Here is a 20,828-nt window from a genome sequence, read left to right on the forward strand (position 1 = left end):
TCACCAAAATCAGAGAAATACTAGGTTGCAGTGAGGATCCTCAAACGAAGTCTCTGGGGTCCACCAACATGCTGACTGCCTCAGGCCTGATGACAGTATCTGAGAGCTGTCTGCTGCCCTGTATTGCGAAACATCCTGGGAACTGTAGGAGCTGGCCACTTGGCCGTCTAAGCAGCAGCAGAAAAGGCATCCTTCCTATGTTGTTCAGCCAGAGGAAGTTCTACATTCTACAGCAACAGGCCCAGGCAAGAGCTATATGTCAGCAGTCTGTTAAGCTCCCACTGTATGTAAGACTCAGGACAGAGCTCTGGATGGGGTTAGCAGGAAGCAAGCTGCTCAGTCCAAGTCATGTTGCCAATGATGGATGTCTTCCACTTCACAGGTGCTGAGTTCCCTTGGTTACCATGTGGTCACCTTCGATTACAGAGGTGAGGTTCTTTTTTAATGTCTCCCTCAAAAAACCCAAAACAAACAAAAGAATGTATCCAGGCATGCCCTCACTTCTGATTACACATGATGGACAGACTTGAGAGAGAGCTTGGAAGCCAGGCAGGCAGCTTGTTTGTGTAATGCTGGGCCTGTAGGGCTGTGCTGTCAGTGGGCAGAAGGGTAGCAGGCATCCTGCTGTAGCTTCTGGGGGCTGACTGTACTGTCAGTGTCCTGGTAGTAGCATTTAAATACAGAAAATACTGTCTTTTCTCCTTACTGGACTCAGGATTTTCCCTGCAGCTGGACATTAGACACTAGCTTAATAACAGAGCTAGTCTTGGTGAAATGATGAAAACTGGAAAACGGTTCACTGAGAACAGACTGATTCCTCTGTCTTGATGGCCTTGCTTCTTTCTTTTTGTATTTAGTCAGGGCTGCCACTGTGTGTATTACAAGCATTCTGATTAATGAGCAGCAGAGATACTTTTTTAACAGTGGGCAGCTGTTTTAAAGGACTATTTCCCCCACAGGGTCAAAGGCTGCTTAGCTAGCTTGTTTACTCTTCTGGAGGAGGGCAGTTACTCACATGTCCTCGGGCTAAGGGACTGGGAAGGGGTGGAAGCCACTGCCACCTGCAAGTGGGACTTATGTTAGTTTTCTTGTGTTGATGTAAAAATTTCTACAAGCAGCATATCTTAAAACAAGACAAATTTATTATCTGTAGTTATGGAGATCAGAAATCTAAAATCTTTCGCCCCTGTAATAGAATTAAAGTGTCTGTGGGCTTTGTTCTTCAGTGACTTCTGGAGAGGCCCCATCCCTTGCCTTTCCTAGCTGCAGAGGCCAGTGCTGCGGGAGCTCCTTCCACTCCTTCAGCCAATAGCCTTTAAGATACCAGCCTAAAGCAGGCCCTCATATTATAGGCCAGTATACTCTTTGGCTCATGGCTGTCTGAACCTTGGCATTTGACCTCTCTTTCTGTTATTAAAATGTTTATGAATAATTGGGCTTTCCCAGATGATCCAGTATTGCCCTATCTCAAGGTTGGCCTGTTGTCATTTCCATAATATCTGGGATCCCGTGGCAGACAGCATTCAGACAAAATGCTTAGTCACTTGATGTGCTAGCATTTTTGGGGTTCCACAGCTGCACATGCACCATCAGCATTCAGACAAATTGCCTAGTCACCCCAGGGCCTTATGCCCTTCATAATCTATGTGCATGTGCAGTATGGCCACATAATCTATACATATGTGTGCTGTGACTACATAAGCCCCTATACGCATGCACTGAGATGCCTTTAAAGGCGGACATGCCCACCCATGCTCTCTTTCGCCATGTTTCTTTCAGACAGGTCTGTGCACCCTCCCCCCTTTCCTTCCTCTTTAGTAATAAAAACTCTTAAAGTGATAATGTCATAGCCCACTAGTGGCTTTCTTTCTGCAGCTTAACTCCTGGCATGAGGGTCATGTGTTTACAAACTCTGTTAAGATGTAGGCTTCTCCAGGAGTCACTGTTCTGCTGACTACAGTGGTAGCTTTCCATAAAGAAAGTTCTACAGTGATAGCTTTCCATAAAGAAAGTTCCGTCAGGATGAATGTTCTGAGCCAGGAAGTGGTGGCACACACCTTTAATCCCAGCACTTGGCAGATCTTGAGTTCAAGGCCTCCTGGTCTATAGAGGGAATTCCAGGACAGCATGTAGATGGAGCATCGGGCTGCGTTCCTGCCGCCTGGCTCCCGGCTGCTTATGCCCCGAAATAACATCACACAAACTATATTCATTTAAACACTGCCTGGCCCATTAGCTCCAGCCTTTTACTGGCTAACTCTCACATCTTGATTAACCCATTTCTAATAATCTGTGTAGCACCACGAGGTGGTGGCTTACATGGAAAGATTCAGCATGTCTGACCTGGTGGCTGGCTTCATGGCATCTGCCCCACTTCCCTTCTTCCCAGCATTCTGTTCTGTCTACTCCACCCACCTAAGGGCTGCCCTATCAAATGGCCAAGGCAGTTTCTTTATTAACCAAAGAAATCAACACAAAACAGAAGACCCTCCCACATCAACAGCAACAATTCCAGACAGAGAAACCCTGTCTCAAAACAAAACAAAACAAGGATGAATGTTCTGGGCTCAGAAAAATTTACTGAAGAGCTGAAAAGCCCCGCTCCTTTTCCTGTCTTCTTCCTTCTCCATGCTGTTTGGTTTTTTAGAAACATTCTTCCTCATGTGTGCTGAGACCCTAGGGTGATGAAAAGAACACCTCCTTCCTTCTGTGTTCTCTTCCTGTAGTCTATCTAGAAAAGTTATCCAGGCATCTCTTTCCAGGCCGATTCTCTGCCTGTCTGTGTGCTGTGGGACCACTCCAGTCTGTCTCTGACTCTGCTCCTATTTTCTGTTACTCCGTATCTCTCTCTTCTTGTCTCCCATATGATATCCTAAGCTCTTACTCAGGTCCCTCCTCAGTTCTTCTTCCTGGGGTTGGGAGACTGAAGTGATAATTGTGGGGTTTGCTCACACAGCAGAATGCATTTCTGAGCCTTGTGGTATATGCAGATCGTGTGATGATGACTCAGTGCTGAGCTACTGGAAAGGCAATTGTGCTTGATCTATGCCGGAGACTGAGGAGGTCAGAGTTCCCTCAGGAGGGGAATCTCCAACCTCCCTGCCTCTCTGCAGTTTCACCACTTCCTCTTCTCTGACCTAGTCCTTCTGTGGGCCCTGGGCAGCCTGGGCTCTCTTAGGGGCACTGCATTCTCCTGGTTGTCATGAGCTTCAGTGCTGGCCAGTCAATAGAGTAGAGGAAGAACTAGCTTGGAGGATGTTCACACCTGTGGGCAGGCACTAGCAAGGCATGTGTTTGAGGTTCTGGTGTGTGCTTTGCTGCCTTTCTTCTGTTGGTTACCAGTCTGATGGGCATGTAGAGCGACAGGAGCTTATGGTGTGTCAGCCAGCAGAAGTAGGACAGGTACACTTCCAGGCCCCCCCTGCCTGTCTCCCTGCCACCAAAGCTGGAGCGGAAATGAGGGCACAGATGTGGGACTGCAGATGCTTACATGGCAGCTTCTATTGTGGCTGCTTCCATTCACAGGCTGCCTTTGACATTCTTCTTTCTCAGGTTGGGGTGACTCAGTGGGAACACCATCGGAGCGAGGCATGACATATGATGCACTCCATGTTTTTGACTGGATCAAAGCAAGAAGTGGTGACAACCCTGTGTATATTTGGGGCCATTCACTGGGCACTGGGTAAGTGCTTTCAGGCAGGAGGAAGACTTGGTAAAGGCAGGAATAATTTGTGACTTCTGAAGCCCGATGCCTCTGAGCCTATAGCATCATCCATTCTTACAGTCTCGGTTCCTGGCCCTGTGGTAGAGGGTAAGGGAGTGAAGTACCATGAGAGACTAAAGAGAGACTGGATTTCTATAGCTATTCCTCAATTCAGAAGTGCCTTAGGACCAATATGGGCAGCGGAGATGGCAGCCAGTGTTGCAGGGAGCTCTTGTCCCCCAGAGCTTCTTCAGAATGCCCATAGGACACCTAGACGGTGTCAGGTATGAATTAGTGTGTGCTTACCAGCCATTGAGTCAAAGAACACTATGTGGAGATGTTTGGAGCAGCATTGTCACTTTGCCAGGTTCAGCTTAGCAAGGAGGATCAAGAAGATCTATGGGCAACCTGGATTCTGCTCAGCAAGGTCCCAGGTGTTCTTAAAAGAGCCTTGGTCCTCAACCTTCCTGATACCTTTCCCTGCAGGCACACTGGAGGGAGAATATGCCATGGAAGGATACTGGCCATCTCTGTGGCAGTCTGCATAGTATCTGCCAAGTGTTACCCTAAGACAGCAGGAAGTCACATGACAGTGGCACTTGTCACCCACGAGGATGCCAGCTGAAGGGAGGGGACAGGGAAACCTGTGGGAGACTTCCTGGAGAGAGTTCACATGCCTGAGGACAGGAGGGTGGTGACTCGCCTTGTTTCTCCCCTTACTCCAGCCCCAAGTTAGCTTCAGGTTGTTTCTCTGGGCACTTTCCAGGATCTGTGCAGTCTTATTTAAAAGCATTTTCATTATCATTCAGCTGAACTCTGTTTTCTCTTCCCAGAGTGGCAACAAATCTGGTCCGGCGCCTTTGTGAGAGAGGTGAGAGAGCCAGGCACCGTGGCTGGGCACCTTGTTCATGTTAATGGTCTAGCCTCTGCTACACATTCTTGCCAAGCAAGTTCTAACTGGCAGGCAGCACAGTGATGGCATGAGCTGACCATCAAGGGTGGGGCTCCAGGTGTGCTCAGGGTTTACCCAACCTACCCTCCCAACAGGATCCTAAAAGTCCTCCGGGCCCCGTGGAGGCTGGGACTGATGGTGGTGGGAGGCCTGGGAGTACCTGGGTTCCCTGTCCTGTCTAAGCTTCCCAGACACTCAACCCCACTGGCTCTATCACTTCTTACCCACTATTGGCTCTCTGTGTTTTCTTATCTAGAGACGCCGCCAGATGCCCTCATATTGGAGTCTCCATTCACAAATATCCGTGAAGAGGCAAAGAGTCATCCATTTTCAGTGGCAAGTACATTTCATTATTGACATAATTGCTGTGAGAGTAAGATCAAGTAGATAATGAAAATAGTTTAGTTTGACATTACTAAAGAATTCCCAGTTCTAGGCCCTGACCTGACTGTAGAGCTGCCAGAGAAGGGGGATAGCTTTTAGCCAGGGATACTGGTACTACAGGAGGCCTTGCCCTGTGGCCTTATTGTATACCTAGTACCCATGTGGCTTCACTGTCCACTGGTGCTGTAGAAGGCTGCAGACTCTCTTCTTGAGTGGAGCCTATACTTTGGGTACTAGAGGATGATTGGAACCCAAGCTTGGTGCACAGGAGAGTTGGACTTCCCAGCAATGTCTCAGAGGAAAGCATAGGTAATCCATGCTAGGGACTCTAGGGCAGGCTAGTCCAGGCCTGCTCTCCCTTCCCACTTCAGCTCCTGACCAGTGTGTGTTCTGAGTTCTGCCTCTTGACATGACCTCATGCTACCACCTGCAGCAGAGCACCCCTTTATTTCCTCTCATATCATTGCTACTGCATATTTTCTGACATCTTGGGAGGAAGCCAGCCTTTGATCCCTATTTCCTTGGTGGATACTGCTCTTTTGTCTGTGGGGAGTTTGGTTTCTAAGCAGGATTCTTGTTGTACCTGAGGTGTAGAGGCCCCATCTGATCGTTGGGGCCGGCAGATGAGTCTCCTGTCCCCACCTACAAAGCTAAAACAACTTTGGGAATGAATGTAAAGAAACTGCACACCCCCCTAACTCCCTGAACCTAAACTGCCAGAACCCTGGGCTCTTACGTCTGCGCAGCTATATTAATCCTTCTGAAAAACGCTCTCCGTCTTGTCTTGTGTTCAGATATATCGATACTTCCCTGGCTTTGACTGGTTCTTCCTCGACCCCATTACAAGCAGTGGAATTAAATTCGCAAATGACGAAAAGTGAGTATTGTGACCAAGTGAGCAGAAAGACAGATGTAGGGACCCCTGCGGGACTCACTGCAGTGGGATTCGGGAGACTTACGGTTGGTTTCTAAGAAAGTGTCTTTTGGAAGGGAAGATCAAGTGGAGCTTTGTATTAGAAATGAGAAAAACATTAAATGGCAGGGCAGGCAGGGGCACAGGCATGCCAGGGTATGCGTGTGGAGTCAGAGTTTCAGGTGTTGGTTTTCTTCTTCCACTTTGTTGAAGGTTTCTCTTGCTGTTTCTGCCATGCTTCATACTCTAGGCTAGCTGACCACAAGGTTCTGGGCCACTCTCCTGCCTCTGTCTCCTTTCTTACATAATACAAGGGTGTGGGATTTTAGATGCCTGCAATCACATTTATCTTTTTTAACACACACTCCAGTAATCAAATTAGTTTGTCAGGCTTGCACAGTGAGCAAGTAGATAATGAAAATACTCATTATAAAAGGAACAGTCTTCTCACTGGTACAGAATTAAAGAATTTTAAAAGATTAATAGTACATTTTTGCCTGTATAATTCTTTTTTCAGTCTTTAAACCAGGACTTCTGAATTAAAGCAAGGCATTAAAGCAGTATTTAAATTTAACAGTGAACACATTGAAATAGATGTTTAAACATAAAGTTTTCCTTCAAGTATTTATTTTTGTCCTAAAAATAAAAATGTGCCAGATTAAAATTTCAGTAAATCATTGCAAAGTCCCTTGCTGAAATATTTTTTTTAATTAATTTATTATATATACAGTGTTCTGTCTGCATTTATCCATGCAGGCCAGAAGAGGGCACCAGACTCATTATAGATGATTATGAGCCACCACATAGTTGCTGGGAATTGAACTCAGGACCTCTAGAAGAACAGCCATGGCTCTTAACTTCTGAGCCATCTCTCCAGCGCCCTTGCTGAAATATTGCCATTGTAGATCTTAAAGGAAAAGTTATCTATATAAGACAAATTTCTTTTTTTTTTTTAACTTTATTTAACCTTATTTCATGTGCATTGGTATAATGATGTCAGATTCTCTGGAAATGGAGTTACAGACAGCTGCAAGCTGCCATGTGGTTGCTGGGAATTGAACCCCGGTCCTCTGGAAGAGCAGTCTGTGCTCTTAACCACTGAGCCATCCCGCCAGCCCCTAAAACAAATTTCTTTAAAAACAAAAGTGAGGGGGCTGGAGATATGGCTCAGTGTTTAAGAGCATTGCCTGCTCTTCCAGAGGTCCTGAGTTCAATTCCCAGCAACCACATGATGGCTCACAACCATCTGTACTGAGATCTGATGCAGGCATACATGGAGGCAGAATGTCATGTATACATAGCAAATAAATAAACTTAAAAAAAAAAAAAACAAAAACAAAAACAAAAGTGAGTAGTGACCTGGCAAGCTCTCCCACAACAGTAGGTGGCATATGAGTGGCTGCAGGACCATGCCCCAATGGAACCCTTAACCTTCACAACAGCCTCATGTGTGGATGGGACCTTCCTAGGCTCAGATGGGCAGTTTCTGTACCAAGGACTTGTCTTGGAGGCTCAGGTTGAAGGACCCAGCCCATCAGATGATCACCACTGCCTAGGGAGATAGCTTTGTCAGGGAAATGCTTGTCTTGCAAACATGAAGACCTGAGTTGAAGCTCCAGAACCCATGTTAAAAAAAAAAAAAAAGCCAGACAAGATAATACATGCTTGCAGTCCCAGTGCTAGGAAGGCAGAAACAGGCTTCCCTGGGTTCACTGGCCAGCCAATCAGCCCTGCTTGCTGAATTCTAGGTCAGTGAGAGACCCTGTTTCAAAACAAAAGGTGGATGGGCACCTGAGGATGTTGTACAAGATGGTCCTCTGGCCCACACATGCATACGTGTGTGGGTATATGCACAAGAAGTGTTCCACCACTGAGCCATGTGTGCTGGGTGCCTCTAGCAGGAGGTTATGTTTGGGTAGCAGGCTGTCTCAGGGCTAGGTCCAGCTCTGTGTGCTAGGATGGCACTGTGCTGCTCCCAGAGGGTCAAGTGGCTACCTCAGTGGTCCTGTCCAGCCTTATCAGCTTGTCTTTCTACTACAGCTTGCGGAAGAACTCTGGCTCTATTGGACATATTGTCCCATTTACTGTTAAAGGTTCAAAGTTAGCGTGACTTCAATGTCATCAATTACACCAAAGATTAAATAGAGTACTGGTTCTTTCAACCAACAGATTTTGTAGTAATATGCATTTGCAGTAAGCTTCTTAGAGCACTTAATATATTCCCAATTATAAAGATTGCCTTTTTAGCTTTTAATATATCTATTGGCAAATATAATGGTTTTCAGTTTCCATAAAATACATAGGGGTTAGATGTTGACCCCTGGAATACATACTGATTTAAAAAAATAAAACAAAACCCTGAGAAGTTATTTCTTAGCTCTATAGTGAAAAGAAACCCAGCTACATTCAGACTGTTAAGCACCAAGGCAGAACACACCATAAACCCAGATCCCTGCCCGGGCTGAGGGGTGCAGATGACCTCTCTTTGGTCCCCACTTAGCCCCTTTCTTCTACAGTGTGAAGCACATCTCCTGTCCTCTGCTCATCTTGCATGCTGAGGATGACCCCGTTGTGCCCTTTCATCTCGGCAGAAAGGTAGGTGCTGTGTGACTCTGCCCCTGGTGCAGTAGGTGCCATTGGCCCCAGGTATGAATCAAGTTGGGCATGCAAGGTAGGGTGGCAGCCCCTGTATACTAAATGGAGTGGGTTCAGGTCCCACTAGGCTGCATCTTCTCCAGGTGCTTGACAGCTTATGAGGTCTGATGTCAGGATCAAGACCAGACTGTTGTCCTATCCACCAGAAACTATGACAAACATGCATTAGAACTCAGGCTGACAAGGGAGGACTGAGAGGCTAGGCTAGCACCCGGCCCAACTGGCAGAACTGATGTGAAGACATCCAGTCTACCTTCTTGCCTTTGGGGATAAACTGCAAGGACCCTGCACTTGCTTCTACTAATCTGCTTTGACTTTGCTGCTAGGAAGCTTGATTAGATTTATGAAAGGAGAGCCGGGCAGTAGTGGCGCACGCCTTTAATCCCAGCACTTGGGAGGTAGAGGTAGGCGGATCTCTGTGAGTTCGAGACCAGCCTGGTCTACAAGAGCTAGTTCCAGGACAGGCTCCAAAACCACAGAGAAACCCTGTCTCGAAAAACCAAAAAAAAAAAAAAAAAAAAAAAAGAAAAGATTTATGAAAGGAAATAAGAGAGGAGTAAAGAACACCACATGGGCTCTTGGCATGTGTTCATATGCCAAGGAGCAGGTGAGCCTAGAGGAGTGCAGCCATCCCTTCCTATGAAGCCATTCCAGAGAGCGGGAACTCCCCAGCAATGCACCTGTGATGCATGGAGCCGAGGTGGGATTACATTGTCTCTGCCATTGGAGCTGCCCCCACTTAGCTGTACTCTGGAAATATAAGGACAAAAAGGGTCTTAAATGGTGGACTTAAGGAGTAGCCATGCCTAGTGTTTGGTCCCCGTTAGTCCAGACTCTGGCTTCTTGGACCTTGGCTGTTGAAGGCTGTAATGACAGAAGCAGTGTTCGTGGGCACTTGCACTGCTCTCTGGAGGAAGCACGCAATCTTTGTTGCAAGAGAGGGCTCTGTTGGGCTCTGGGCTGATTCATCTCTCCTCTTACCAGCTATACAACATTGCTGCACCATCTCGAAGCTTCCGAGACTTCAAAGTTCAGTTTGTCCCCTTTCACTCAGATCTTGGTTACAGACATAAGTACATCTACAAGAGCCCTGAGCTTCCACGGATACTGCGGTGAGACATTCTCTCGTAACCCATGGCCTCTCCTGGATAGTGATGCCTCACAACTAGCTGTGCAGCAAGTGGCAGCCACTGAAGCCATTTGAGGGGCTCGGTGGCGTACCACAGGGTCAGTGATTCAAGAGCCTCCTGCTAACATCAAAGGACCACAAAGTTTGTTTCCCCCCTTCTGGATAATTCTAACTAGATGGGGCATACGGTCTCCCTGTACACATTGTACAAACCCACGTGAACATGGAAAGGGGGAGTACCTAGCAGTGTGTGTGCACATGCACTGTCCTTACAAACTGTGTGTGTGTAGGATAGGAGTGTGTGAGCATCCAGAAGGCTTTCAGTGTGCATATTCACCATTTCCGGTACAGGAAGAACTCAGACACAGCTTCCCAAAGGGAGGCCGTGTTTCTGGCTACTACACACTAATCATACTCTTGGGCAGAGTGTAGGCTGCAGCCCCGAAAGACAAAGGCCCCATGTGGCCTGGACTCAAGTATGAGTGTGGAGTAACAAGGGGCAGAGCTTCAGGTGACCGGCTCTGCCTTCCATGCATGCCTGTCCTCCGTGCTTCTCTGCAGATTCCTGGGATCATCACCTAGTTCCCTGTCAGATGACCCAGGCTCCACCCACCACTATTCAGAGCAGCCCCATCACAAGTCTAGCCCTCCCTGTACACCAAGGAGTGGGAGGGTACAAAACTGGGCTGCTGGATAGCACAGGACCCCGAGCTCTGGGCCCATGGACAGCGACAGAAGTAGCTTAGAGGCCAGTTATTTCCAACCTGTGACTAAAACTGGTTCTGTAAATTGTCTCCCAAAGAGCAGTATCCTGCCTAAAATTGTAGTCCCGACTCTGGCTCCTTTGAGAGTTTCGGGGGCAGAGCTACATTATAGTAAAGGGTTTCTTGCCATTTGGGACAGGGCACTGAATAAGTAGGGTTTGGGATTGACATCTTTTCCTCTCAGTATAAAAGGAAATACGGCAGAAAATTTCAGCTGAACATGGAGCGCAAAGCCTAGCTTTGTCTCTACTTCTCCACACTGGGATTTGACCTGGGAGCTGAGCTGCAGTGCCGTCTTCTTCACTGAGGGCTCGCTCTTGTCAGGCAACCTAGGTTCTTTGCTGCCTCCAGTACCCAAGACTCGAGGATTGTGGGGAGTGGGATCTTACTTAGGTCTAAGCACTTTGGCTCATGCACTTGTCCTTTTTCGGTCTAGGGAATTCCTAGGGAAGTCGGAACCAGAGCGCCAGCACTGAGCCTGGCCTGTGAAGGAGCATGAAGACCCACCCTCCTTCCCTTCTCCCCTGGCCAGCAGTCTGGCACCCAGTAGCCCAGGGTGTCGCTACCTGTGGTGCTCAGGAGCCCAGTGTGTACCTAGAAAGAGGACTCAGACACAGCAGGCAGAGGCTCCACAGACACGAATCTGTGAGGAAAACAGGGTGGCAGGCAGGCGGCCCCCTGACCTGAACTTTTGGGACCCCATATGCCTTGTGCTGGGCATAGGGAATCTGGGAGGGGCCCAGGAGCTCGGGACCACTCCAGGTTCTCTGGCACCACCACTTATACTATGGGGAAACGGTTCTTTCTGCCCTTCCTGGCGTACACAGAGTGGACTCTAAGTGGTTCGGTTTGTCCCTTCAGCTCGTGTACCTGCTTGCCTTCCTCAGCTGACCCTGCCTCTCATGGCATCTGCTCACCCACAGTAAGGGGCACCTGGATCTGCAAGTCCTTCCATTCTGCCCACCTGTCTGTCATCTAACCTGGCTGTAGACTGAGCATTTATTTAAGAATAAAATCTTGGTGGTGGTCTATGTGTTGTTTTCTGTACAAAGCAGGAATCATTGTTGCCTCCTCTACTGTCCCAGGCAGGATCTCCATAGGAAGTACAAGAGCTGTTCCCAACTCCCAGGCACTGAGATTGGAGGCATCTTTTCCATGTCGGCTAGGTAGTCTTTTCCTAAAAGGCAGGCCCAGACAGAGACTGCACCACCACACTGTGTGTGAGCATCGACACCGCCAACACACAAGCACTGCTGTTCCAGAGGATGTGAACTATGTAGCCAGGACTTGGAAATGGGCCAGACACATTTCACCAGGTTGTCTTGATCTGAGTCTGTTTTGTCAAGGCAGCCTGACCTGAAGCTATGCACCTACAGACCAAGCAGGGCTGAGAGTGTCGGAGCACAAGGCTCAGCAAGAACTGGCACGAGGAGTCACAGGGCAATGGTCCTGTACATGCAGTTGAGTACAGGTATCTGCACCGTCCACATCCTCTGTGATGCAAGATCCTCTGGGTGCAAGTCCACTGAGGACCCAGCCTTTCCTGATGGACTTTCTCCAGGTCCTTCAACTATGGAATCTCAAGGTACCAGTCCTGGGAGGTCAGAGGCCCAGCGTTAGCAGAAGTGAGCTTAGATGAAGGACCCATGACTGGAACTTTATACTCACCCATCCCAAAGCACCATAGGGCTCCCTAAGTGGTTCTCAAGACAAGGGAAACAAACCTTCCCTACATCATCTAGGGTCAGGGATTTAGTCCCACTAAAGCCGGCCCGTGACAAGAACAAGCTTCCTTCTCTTGGCCTGTAGCTAGCTGTATCCATCTTGTGTTACCCAACTACAGTTCACTGTCAACAGGCCATGGCCATCAGGGAGCCCTTGGCCTCCTAGTGTAAGTGGTCTATGCCAGCAACCTGGGCCTCGTCACAGGGGGACTGTTCTGTGTGTTGCCTATCCCTTACATCCTCCAGCCTCCCATGCGGGTTACCCGACACTGAATATTGTGATAGAAAGACAGATACCACATTGGCCAACCATGGGCATAGAAGTTTAATCCATTTCTCACACAAGGAGGTAACAGCAAGTAGTAGAGTGATGGTCATGTATTGTGGCTTCAGGGACCTCATGCATAAGGCCCCACACAGGGCAGCAGATGACCAGCCCTAGAACCTGCCCACCCCACAAGCTACCACAGTGGCTCCGGTGAATTGAGTCCTGAAAGCAGACCCTTCCCAGCAAATTCTGGAGTGAGGAAAGTGAGCGGGTCCCCTGCCCACCCCCAGCCAGTATAGCGGTGCAAAGGGACAGACACCTATGGGAGCAGAGTCCCTCACAGTTTCTCTGACAGCCCACTCTCTTTTAGGCAGCACTTAATGCAGGTTCAGCACGAGGAGGATAGTCCCTGTAGTAAGGGGGTGGGGACGCTCAACCTCGTGTCCTCACTATGCTGCTATAGCAGAGCGGAAACTGGGCCCTTTTTCCAGACCTGGCTGGTGGAAATGGAGGCAGAATGGTGCCTGGTCTTTGTGTAGGCAACAGGAAATGCACCTCAGGCCATGGACAGAAGTGTTGGGGGGGGGGGTCCCCATTACAGGACAAGTAGCTAACTCTTCAGCCAGGCAGAAATATCCTTAAAGTAGTCAGACTGACCTAGTACAATGTTTACTTGCTAAAAAGAAAGGCTTTAGCTAGTTTCAGTTCCTCATGAAGTGTTATTTCCTGTTGGAAAATCAAAACATCAAGCCAGCTCTATAAAATTGCCAGTCCTTAACCAAGACCTCAGACATGGGATAAAGGTTCTTCAGCGCTCCTCTCCTCAAGTCCTGGGTTCTACGTGACATCCACATGGTTCCAGAGATGGTTACAGAGGCATGGCCTATATCCCCAATACAGCCAAGGGTAGAGGACAGAAGGCTGTGAGCATGAAACCTGAAGAAATGATTATTCAGCAGGGCCAAGGAGGCCACATACCGGGCTTGTCCCTACCCGACAGCTAGTGACCCAGGTACCAGTAAAACACATAGAAATGCAGGCTTCGTGACAGTTCCCTGCCCAGATTCTAAAGGTTCTAAAGTAAATACTTAAGCTCACTCAGCTATGTGCAGAGTTTTGGGGGCTCAGCTCCACTCTCTGCACATCCTCTATGGGGACCATCTCTGCCCATCTGTGCTGTGAACTCTGCAAGAGTTCTTTTGCAAGAAACCAGGAGGATGCCACACACTCCTTTATCCAGGTCCTCAAAACCATTCCCATGGCCCCTCCTGGAAACACAGCGCATCGGATAGCAGGGACCAGCAGCTGCTTGCAGTGCCTGAAGACTGGCATGGGCACAGGGTCAGCCGAACAAGCTACTGGTCTCACTGTGTGGGGTAATTAGTCTTTGGGGAGGTTGGGGGGTGGGATCTGCAGGTCGGAGGGCTCTACGCCCCAGATCTCCCGGGCATACTCAGTGATGGTCCGGTCACTGGAGAACTTGCCAGAGCAGGCAATATTCCTGATCACCTTCTTGGTCCACTCCTTGGAATTCTGTCAGAGGAAGTAGAGAGGATTAACCTTTGCATAGCCAAGGAACCTAAGGGAGCCCAAGCTTCCAGGATGTGAGGACTATTAACAGTGAGCGCTGAGCTTTGAGACAGCAACCGTGTGCTTGGAGAAAAGGGGCCCTCACTGGCCAGAAGAGTGACATCAGACCTAAGAGCCCAGGAGCTTACGGCAGGGCCACTGTCCTGCTCTCAAGGCTCCTCAGCATGGCCTACAACATTAAGCAGGGAGCACAGCCAGGTAAACAAATGCCACAGGCAGACCAAATGTCCTAAACTGATCACTCATCATCTAAGACTTCAGCCCCATTACGACTCCCTCCAAGCTTCACAACTGTCCCCAGACTATAGCACCCAGACCTCAACCTCAATGGAAGGGGCCTTCTAGGAAGGGCTTGACTCCTGTGGGCCAGCCCCCCTGGATGCTGTTTTCAGGTCCCTCATTCTAGTCTTGGCTACCAGGAAAGGTTTCCCTGCAAGACACCTAGGTTTTCCCCCATGGTAACTAATGACAGGGCAGCTGACCTAAAGGTAACAAACCATCCTCCCTGGTCTGGTTGAGAAATGGTCTAATCCAACAGGTCTGCATAGACCCACCCAGCCATATCCTACCCGTCTTGATGACCCATGAGCCTTACCCTATATAGGTGGTCCACCTGGGCCTGGCACTGTATGTAGGCTTCATAGTCGGCAAACACCTTGAACCTGAAACAGTAAGAGGAGGCTGGGTCAGGGCAGCAGGTGCAGCAGGTGAGGAGCCCTGCCTGGAACATCCTGAAGACAGTCTCCCAGCCAGATCAGGAATAGCCTAGGCCATGCCTTTCAAGTCTACCCAGCTCTGTTGGGGTGCCAAGACAGAGACTGTTCTGCTTGTGGGTGCCAAGATGCAGCAGGTCCATGTGGCCACAGGCTTTTCTGGGGGTGCTTTTTTTGGATGTCTGGTTTCAACTCAAAGTTTCTTTTAAGGAAATTGTCATTTCCAAGCCAGCTGTTAGAAATGAACACGCCTAGAGGCAACTGCACACTCAGCAGCAAGCCCATAGGGCATTTTATTTTACCTGCAAGCTAGAGGCCTGGTTCACTATTTAAAAAGTCCCTTCTTCATCACAGGCCCAGCAGGGTCCCACTCCATGCTAGACACATGGGTAGAGCCATGATCTAGTCTGACTGAAGCCAATGCGTGGTACAGTCTTCAAAGAACAAAAACAAGTTAACTAGAGGCCACTGCAAGTGGAGATGCTAATACTAGATTCAGCTTTTACCAGTGGGGTAAGTCCTACCCCGAGGCACCAATATCTTTGCAGACTTGGCTATGTAACTAGGCTGGTCATAACCATACCAGGTATAAATGATATGATACCGCAACAAAATACTGAGTACATTAACAAGTTTGCAATGCAGCAAGTTGATTCCATTTTAACCATGAAATGTCCTTGTAGACTAACACTTGCCACGGATCCATACCCTCCCTCCCACCATGTGGAGGCCCAAAAATGTGAGCCTATTTCCATCTTGTCTAAAGGTCAGAGAGTTTCAGCTTGTTCAAAGTTGTTGACAAGTGTGATTACATCCTGACCTAGGGTGTGGTTGCTTGGTCACAGATAGATCTACTCCACCCTGACCGAAGGTCAGGAAAGTCAAGCATACTTCTGCTCCTTCTTTTGAAATAGGAGGTTTGACCTTGGGAGTCTGCCTTCAGGATACTTGGTCTAGGGTGGGTTCACTGCCCAAACAGAATGCTAATGGTGGGATGGCTCAAAGTAACTGTTCTAGTTGTCCTTTGTGTCAGGTTAAAGCAGTCTTCTGCCTTCTTCCCCATTGTACTGGGGTATAAAAGTGTACGGAAAATTAAACATAGGGATTTCAGTATTCACTGGAGCTCCCTCCCAGTACTATCCTGTTTTCTGTTTTATTATTTTCACTTGCATCTGTTCTCTTTACTATTTTTCTTTTTTTTTTTTAATATTTATTTATTTATTTACTATGTATACAATGTTCTGTCTGTGTGTATGTCTGCAGGCCAGAAGAGGGCACCAGACCCCATTACAGATGGTTGTGAGCCACCATGTGGTTGCTGGGAATTGAACTCAGGACCTTTGGAAGAGCAGGCAATGCTCTTAACCACTGAGCCATCTCTCCAGCCCCCTCTTTACTATTTTTCTAATCCCCATGCTCCTATCTTGGTAAGTGGTATTTTTGTCCAAGTGGTATTTTGTGCCTCCGACACCACCACTCTGCAAGCTCTAGGCTGTACTGCCTGCACTCCTGAGCACCCTCTGCAACAGCCCAGGTGTAAAGATTCAGCCACACAAGGCTGACACTTCTGGGTTCCAGGGCCCTTAAGCAGAAGTGCCTAAGGGCCCTGGGAATCTTAAAGGACCCTGCGTGACCCATATGCCGCATGGTTGCATGACCTATGTATGATGCAGCTGCGTGAGCCCTTGCGGGCATGTGTGAGCTCTGTCATCTGCATATGACGTAACCATACCCCTCCCCCCCTTGCATGCGCTAGGCAGTCCTTAAAAGCTGGAGGCGCCATCTTCAGATCTCTCTCTCTCTCTCTGCACACTGACCTTCCCCAGGCCTGTACACCTCCCCCCCACTAAACTCCTAAGCAGGTTTGTTGCGTGTTCCATGTTTCCTTCTCACTTGCACCAGGTAATTTCACCAGGGACATAGCTCCTCTTCTGGACAGGGTGGTTCTGTTGGCCACCACCCATGAACCAGGGTCCCCAAGGTGCCACTAGAAGCCACTGCATTCTGTGGCCCTGGTTTGGCTGTGACTGGCTGGGGTAAGGTCTCCTAAGCTGAGGTGGAGAGGGGAGATCATACAAACACAGGTCTTACACTCCTCATAACATGGAGTTTTTAGCCTACCAGGTGAATCCAACTGTCTCAGTGGTGGGAAGTGGGTGGCCAACTTGGAAAGCAGAAGTAATAGGATTTGTGTCCTACCTGTCATGGTACATCAGCATGTTGACCACATCCTTGAAGCAGTCTGGATCTTTGGGAGAAAAGAAGCCGCTGCTGATCTGATCAACAGCCTGTCTCAGCTCTGGCAGGCGCTCATAGAATTCTCTGGCATTGTACCTACAGGAGATAAGCTCACTTAGCACTGGGCACCGGCAAACAGCATCCAAGTCAGGTGGTGGGACCAGCTTATGCTTGACACAGAGTACCCTGTGGCAACCCTGGTGACCAAGGGCATCAGCTACTGCCTATATGTGGTTCCCTTGAGAGGCAGCTTGTTAGACAAAATCGACCCCTGCTTCCTTCACTGTTCAGAGAAATGTCACCAGGATATGTGTATTATACAACAAGCCTCCCTTTATCTTTCTGCTAGAGAATACAGAGCCCACCACAAGCGTACCCCTCCAAAAAATCCTGCCCTGGGCTCTGAAAAAGATCAAAGGACAATCTGAGAGACATGATGCCTGAGAGGGTCACTAGCTGGCCCGTAGAATGAAGAAAAAGCCAGACAAGATGACATAAAGCTAGCTGTGGCTCACCAGGAAGCCTGAGAGGACACATGAAGAGCTGAGAGAGAAACACATGAGCTTTTGGGGAGACGAGGACAGTTTGACCACAGTGACTCCGCAGGAGCTTTGGAAAGCAATAAGGACTACACTGCCTTTTACATACAGGGGCCAGGATTCCTCATCAATGTCAAGGTCAGGAAAAAAAGGGGGTGTTTTCAGATCAGAAGTGGGAATAGATGATGATCACAGCCACCAAGAGCAGGAAAGGGCAGCACAACATGGACTTTAATAACGAACATGCCACTGGGAGGCTGCGCTGTAAACCGCGGTTAGCTGGAAGAGCGGGAGACAGGAGCTCTCTGTACTGTTTGCAATATTTCTGCATTCCACTTAAAAATGAAAAGATCTGTAGACTGTGCTCTGTCCGGCCCTGAGCGGTATGCCCTTCTAGGAGGAAACCCATAGCAAGGGCTTCAGCTGATGGGAAGATGCTTGTCATGGGGACAAAAAGGGGCAGCCAGATTCCTAACCCATCAGCCTCCTTGGGACCTCATGTTTTATGCTTATGAATGGACTTAATGAGCACTTACTCCCTGGCCCTTGCCCTGCCTCAGCTTCCGATCAGCTCCCTTTCACAGGCCCTTCCCTAGAGCTGCCACATACCCCAACAGCAGGGGAAGGGACACATACCCCAACAGCAGGGGAAGGGACACATACCCTTTCTGGTCCAGGGCCTCAACGTCCTCCACCCGCATCCCAAAGATGAAGAGGTTCTCCTCCCCGGCCTCCTCAGCCATCTCCACGTTAGCGCCGTCCATGGTGCCAATGGTGAGAGCCCCATTGAGCATGAACTTCATGTTGCCAGTGCCTGAGGCTTCAGTGCCCGCAGTGGAGATCTGCTGCGACAGGTCAGCAGCTGGGATCACTGCAGGGAGGAGGGACAGATACAGACAGGGTGGCAGCTCAGCCCATGAGAGTGATCCTAGGATGGGAATCAGTCCTGAAACCACCGAGCTCACCACCAAACAAGGAGATGGACCCAAAGCAGCCACCTGAATTTTCCATTCTTTTCTGAACCAGGTTAGACAAGGCAGAGGGTCTAAGATGGAGACCCTCGAAGAAGCCCCACAGTGACATGGGATTTCTGTCCTGGAATTTTTCTTATAATTTTTAAAAATTGTGTATGTGTGTTTTTCCTATGCATGTGTATGTACTAAATCATGCCTGGTGCCCAGAGAAGCCTGAAGACTTTCGATCCCCTGAACTAGAGTTAAAATGGTTGTGAGCCACCACTTGGGTGCTAGGAACAAAACTTGGATCCTGTGGAAGAGCAGACAATGTCTCGTAACTGCTGAGCCATCTTGACAGCCAGTTCTGGGATTTTCCAGGAACCATGCCAATTAAGTCCAGTGGAAGGACTGGGTCCTGGTTTCCTGACATTGCAGATACTTCTTCCTCTGGACACTGGTATCTTGTTCAATATAAAACACTCCTGATTAGCCCAAGAAGAACTTAGATCCTGCAGAACCAGACGGCGGACAATACTGGGTCCAAACTTGAGGTTCACAGTGTGAGAGTTAGTTAATTCATGTGCACAGGGCACATGCAGGCAGCCAAGTACCACAGCCTCTTCCACACTCAGGCTCCTTGTGCTTGGGAGGTAGCAGGCTAGAAGTGATATCCTTGGGGCTGGGTCACTGCCCCAGGTCCTAACCTGGCTGGAAACCTCATCTGAGCTGAAGCCAGAGCTGCTGATGCTACTTGGTGGCAGTCACTCAATTCAGCCAACACCAGAACCTTAAAGGCGGGGAAAAGGCCCAGGACCAGTTATCTACAGCCCCTCAGGCCCCACAGTCCAGCTGATGATAGCTGCATGTCTCCTAGCAAGTCAAAGAGAAAATGGGGTCAGACCCTGACTGAAGCCCAGACTGGTGCCCTGTGGCCGATTCGGTAGGTGAGCTAGAGCCAGATGGTCTCAAAAATAAAGGTGGACAGAGTTCCAGGCAGCAGAAAGGGCACAAGATAGTTTGGTGGTAAGTTCCACCAGGGTTCCCAGCTAACACCTGTGTGGAGCCCAGTTCCCTGAACCCACCAAGGAACCTTAAGCATCAGGTGTACCCAATAGAGGTGGCAGCAACAGGAGCGTGGCAGCAATAGCTAGACCAAGGACCAGACCGTGGAGCAGTCTGAGCTAGGGCTCCAGGGCTTCCAGCTACGGTCCGGAAAGCAGCACTATGCAGTGGCAGAAAGGGAATTGGAGCCCAGGCTCAGGCTCCTCACCATCTGATTAAAAAACATATTTCCAGCTGGGAGGTGGTGGCGCACACCTTTAATCCTAGCACTTGGGAGGCAGAGGTAGGTGGATCTCTGTGATTTGAGGCCAGCCTGGTCTACAAGAGCTGGTTGTAGGACAAGCGCCAAAGCTACAGAGAAAACAAAACAAAAAAAATCATGTTTCCTACCAAAAAAGACCTACCTAGGTCAGTGTACATCCTCACCTTAGGAGAAGTCCCCAAGAGCAGCCCAAGTGGACAGCCCCAGGACAAACTCTCCGGCAGGCTATGAGGTGCCCTCAGGAAGGACAAACTCTCCGGCAGGCTATGAGGTGCCCTCAGGAAGGACAAACTCTCCGGCAGGCTATGAGGTGCCCTCAGGAAGGACAAACTCTCCGGCAGGCTATGAGGTGCCCTCAGGAAGGACAAACTCTCCGCAGGCTATGAGGTGCCCTCAGGAAGAAGGACAAGAGTGCTGCCGCATGACGAATGAGCAGCGAGGAGTGTGGAGGGAGGAGAGATGGAGAGGCTTCAAGAAGCAGGGGAAGGGAAGGTGGCAGGAGCTGGTGTTGGTGAGCAGGGAAGGAGAGGAGAGGTAGAAGGTTCTGGGAGGTCAGGGGAGTCACAGTCTGCTGCCAAGAGAGACCCAAGAGCATCGGGCAAAGCTGAGGGAGGACGAGGAGGGAGGAGCAGTGAGATCCAGAAAGGTGCAAAGAGGTCCAGGTGGCAAGAACAATAGCAGTTCTTCCTATGACAGACAAAGGATCTCAGACACTCGAGAAACACAGTGTCGCCCTGGCAGAGCCTCTGTGTCCAGAGCAGAACAGCCCCGGTCAGCATGGCCAATCCCCCACCCAGCCCAAGCAGAAGCCAGGCAAGGAGTTCAGAACTACCTTTCTCAGCTAAGGACACCCGATAGTTCTCCAGGAAGATCACTTTGAGCCTGTCGCCCACAACTGGATCATGATTGACAACATCTCCAATGGATGTGACCAGCTTGATGATCATCTTAGCCATGTGATAACCAGGAGCTGCCT

The 20,828-nt window shown here is 49.2% G+C and overlaps 2 protein-coding genes across 3 annotated transcripts in view; one reads left to right on the forward strand and one right to left on the reverse strand.

Annotated features, from left to right (window-relative positions):
- The window catches only part of Abhd12 (abhydrolase domain containing 12, lysophospholipase), a 58,060-nt gene extending 46,533 nt beyond the window's left edge, over positions 1-11,527 (forward strand). For both annotated transcript variants that reach the window (XM_041670681.1, XM_041670682.1), the window contains 8 exons: positions 383-428; positions 3,553-3,682; positions 4,537-4,574; positions 4,912-4,991; positions 5,834-5,916; positions 8,469-8,547; positions 9,592-9,719; positions 10,937-11,527. In XM_041670681.1, the coding sequence (XP_041526615.1) occupies positions 383-428; positions 3,553-3,682; positions 4,537-4,574; positions 4,912-4,991; positions 5,834-5,916; positions 8,469-8,547; positions 9,592-9,719; positions 10,937-10,976 (624 nt within the window). In that variant the 3' untranslated portion in view covers positions 10,977-11,527. The remainder of the gene's footprint in view (positions 1-382; positions 429-3,552; positions 3,683-4,536; positions 4,575-4,911; positions 4,992-5,833; positions 5,917-8,468; positions 8,548-9,591; positions 9,720-10,936) is intronic.
- A 998-nt stretch (positions 11,528-12,525) lies between these two features.
- Positions 12,526-20,828, reverse strand: part of Pygb (glycogen phosphorylase B) — a 44,196-nt gene continuing 35,893 nt past the window's right edge. Inside the window, exons 16-20 of the mRNA XM_041670564.1 lie at positions 20,685-20,826; positions 18,236-18,443; positions 16,995-17,129; positions 14,678-14,744; positions 12,526-14,025 (exon numbers count right to left, since the gene is read on the reverse strand). Of these exons, the coding sequence (XP_041526498.1) occupies positions 13,873-14,025; positions 14,678-14,744; positions 16,995-17,129; positions 18,236-18,443; positions 20,685-20,826 (705 nt within the window). The 3' untranslated portion in view covers positions 12,526-13,872. The remainder of the gene's footprint in view (positions 14,026-14,677; positions 14,745-16,994; positions 17,130-18,235; positions 18,444-20,684; positions 20,827-20,828) is intronic.

This window comes from Microtus oregoni, unplaced genomic scaffold (assembly GCF_018167655.1).
Source record: "Microtus oregoni isolate MIOR12 unplaced genomic scaffold, Mior012 000020F_ref0000438, whole genome shotgun sequence".
NCBI lineage: Eukaryota > Metazoa > Chordata > Mammalia > Rodentia > Cricetidae > Microtus > Microtus oregoni.